The sequence below is a fragment of the Sphaeroforma arctica genome, assembly GCF_001186125.1.
Source record: "Sphaeroforma arctica JP610 unplaced genomic scaffold supercont1.1898, whole genome shotgun sequence".
NCBI lineage: Eukaryota > Ichthyosporea > Ichthyophonida > Sphaeroforma > Sphaeroforma arctica.
Window position 1 is genome coordinate 8,232 of NW_014038660.1, and position 2,136 is coordinate 10,367.

Consider the following 2,136-nt stretch of genomic DNA (forward strand, 5'->3'; position numbering starts at 1 on the left):
ATATACATGTATATATAAATATATATATATATATATATGTGTGTGTGTGTGTATGTGTGTATGACTGTTTATAATATATATATATATGTGTGTGTGTGTGTGTGTGTGTGTGTGTGTGTGTGTGTATGTATACATTGTATACATACATGTATGTATGTATGTATTTATGTATGTATGTATGTATGTATGTAGGTATGTAAATATGTATGTATGTATGTATGTATGTATGTATGTATGTATGTATGTATGTATGAATGTGTGTGTGTGTGTGTGTATGTGTGTGTGTGTATGTATGTATGTATGTATGTATGTATGTATGTATGTATATATATATATATATATATATATATATATCAATTGCGTGTCTACATACATTGGTGCGCCTTTTCCCATCATGGAATTGATAATATATAGTCTTACTTCTTGCACAAGCATATTATATTGTATATATGGAACAGTGAGAGCATCGTTCAAAGATATATTCTATTCACTGATATATTTTTGTTCGAAATGCTCATAATATATCACATACAATTCTACTTACAGAACTCAAGTGTGTTATTCTGCCTTTTTTTTCCCGTATATTTTCATTGACAATCACCGGGAGTTGGTCTATAGCGGAACTCAAGTGCTGAATGCTCTAAGAACCATTCATATAAACAAGTCAATTCATACCGAAAATTGCACTCACCCCAAATCTTCGATTCCGCAGACCTAAATGAAATTATCTCACGTTCTGAACCAAATTTACTTCAATCGAGGCTATTTCAGATCCACTCAAATGCTAATTATGCATTCACTCAAATATTATGCCGTATCCACCCATATCTCTATGTTCTTCCCTTAGACGCCTGTCGCGTCATGGGCAACTGTACTCCAGGGACCCTCCGGTGGATCCACTTTAAATGCCAATGCGACCAGTTCCAACCCAAAGCCAAACGAAACAGCCACAGCCGTCACGGCGGCTGCGCGAGCAGGAGAGGGTGTCTCCACAGCAAATCTGGATGATTTAGGGTCAGTTGAGTGTATATATATATATATATATATGTACACACACACACATATGTATATATGTGCACATATATGTATATATATGTGTGTATGTGTGTATACATGGGTGTGTTTGTGTGTACACACTCATATTTATATATATGTATAATATATGTATATATTTGAATCTATGTATATATATGTGTGTGTGTGTTTGTGCGGGTGTGTGTGTGCGTGTGTGTGTGTATACATATACGTGTTGCGAATTCCACGGTAGCTTTTCTAGGATGTTGAGTGTTTCGTAAGGTTGCTGTTGTTGTTGTGTTGTTGTTGTCACCTATCTACTATCTTGAATATTATTAGCATGTGTATTCTTTCTAAAAGATCGTGTGGAATTTATTCGCATAAGTGTTTTAAGATGTAAGCTTTGTAGGATCATCCAATGTGAATCTTAGACTCGCGTTGTATCTGGGGCTGACATTAGCACAGCCTCAGTCTCAGTCGCTTCCGGTACGAGTGCCTTGAATAAAACCAGCACAGTTACGTGTCCGCATATTTGTAGTCACTCACGAAGATACATTATACCAATTACAAACACATCAAAATCACGATATACATTAACACGCCTATATATATATATATTTATGCATATATATATATACATCGCAGATCCATGGCAAACCTAACTGCATCTACCGCCTCGATGGCCGGGGCTAATGATGGCACAGCCGCAGCCTCAGTTGCTGCTGGCAAGGGTGCTGAGAAAGGCACCAACACACTACTAAACCAGTTGGTACTGGCGTACATGAGTCACAATGGGTTCAGCAAAACTGCAGAGACCTTTGCAAAACAGACGGGCTCGGCACTGAGAGAAAGCATAGAGTCCATCGTTGCTAGGCAACGTATGTGGTGTGGGTGCAGGTCGAGTGTGGTTTGTGAATGATTCACCTGTACATCTGCTGTATACTAGTGACGTGCTTTATATATATATATGTATGTATGTATGTATGTATATATATATATATATATATATATATAAATATATATATATATATATATATATATATGTATGTATGTATGTATATATATATATATATGTGTGTGTGTGTGTGTGTGTAACGTGAGTGATGCATGTATATGTATATA

General features: G+C 36.1%; 1 protein-coding gene across 1 annotated transcript; it reads left to right on the forward strand.

Moving 5' to 3' along the window:
* Positions 1–1,663: 1,663 nt before the first annotated feature.
* SARC_11823 (hypothetical protein) lies at positions 1,664–1,933 on the forward strand (the record flags this gene model as incomplete). Its single annotated transcript, XM_014294084.1, has 1 exon — positions 1,664–1,933. One exon carries the CDS (start codon positions 1,664–1,666, stop codon positions 1,931–1,933), a length of 270 nt encoding a protein of 89 aa, XP_014149559.1.
* Positions 1,934–2,136: the final 203 nt, after the last annotated feature.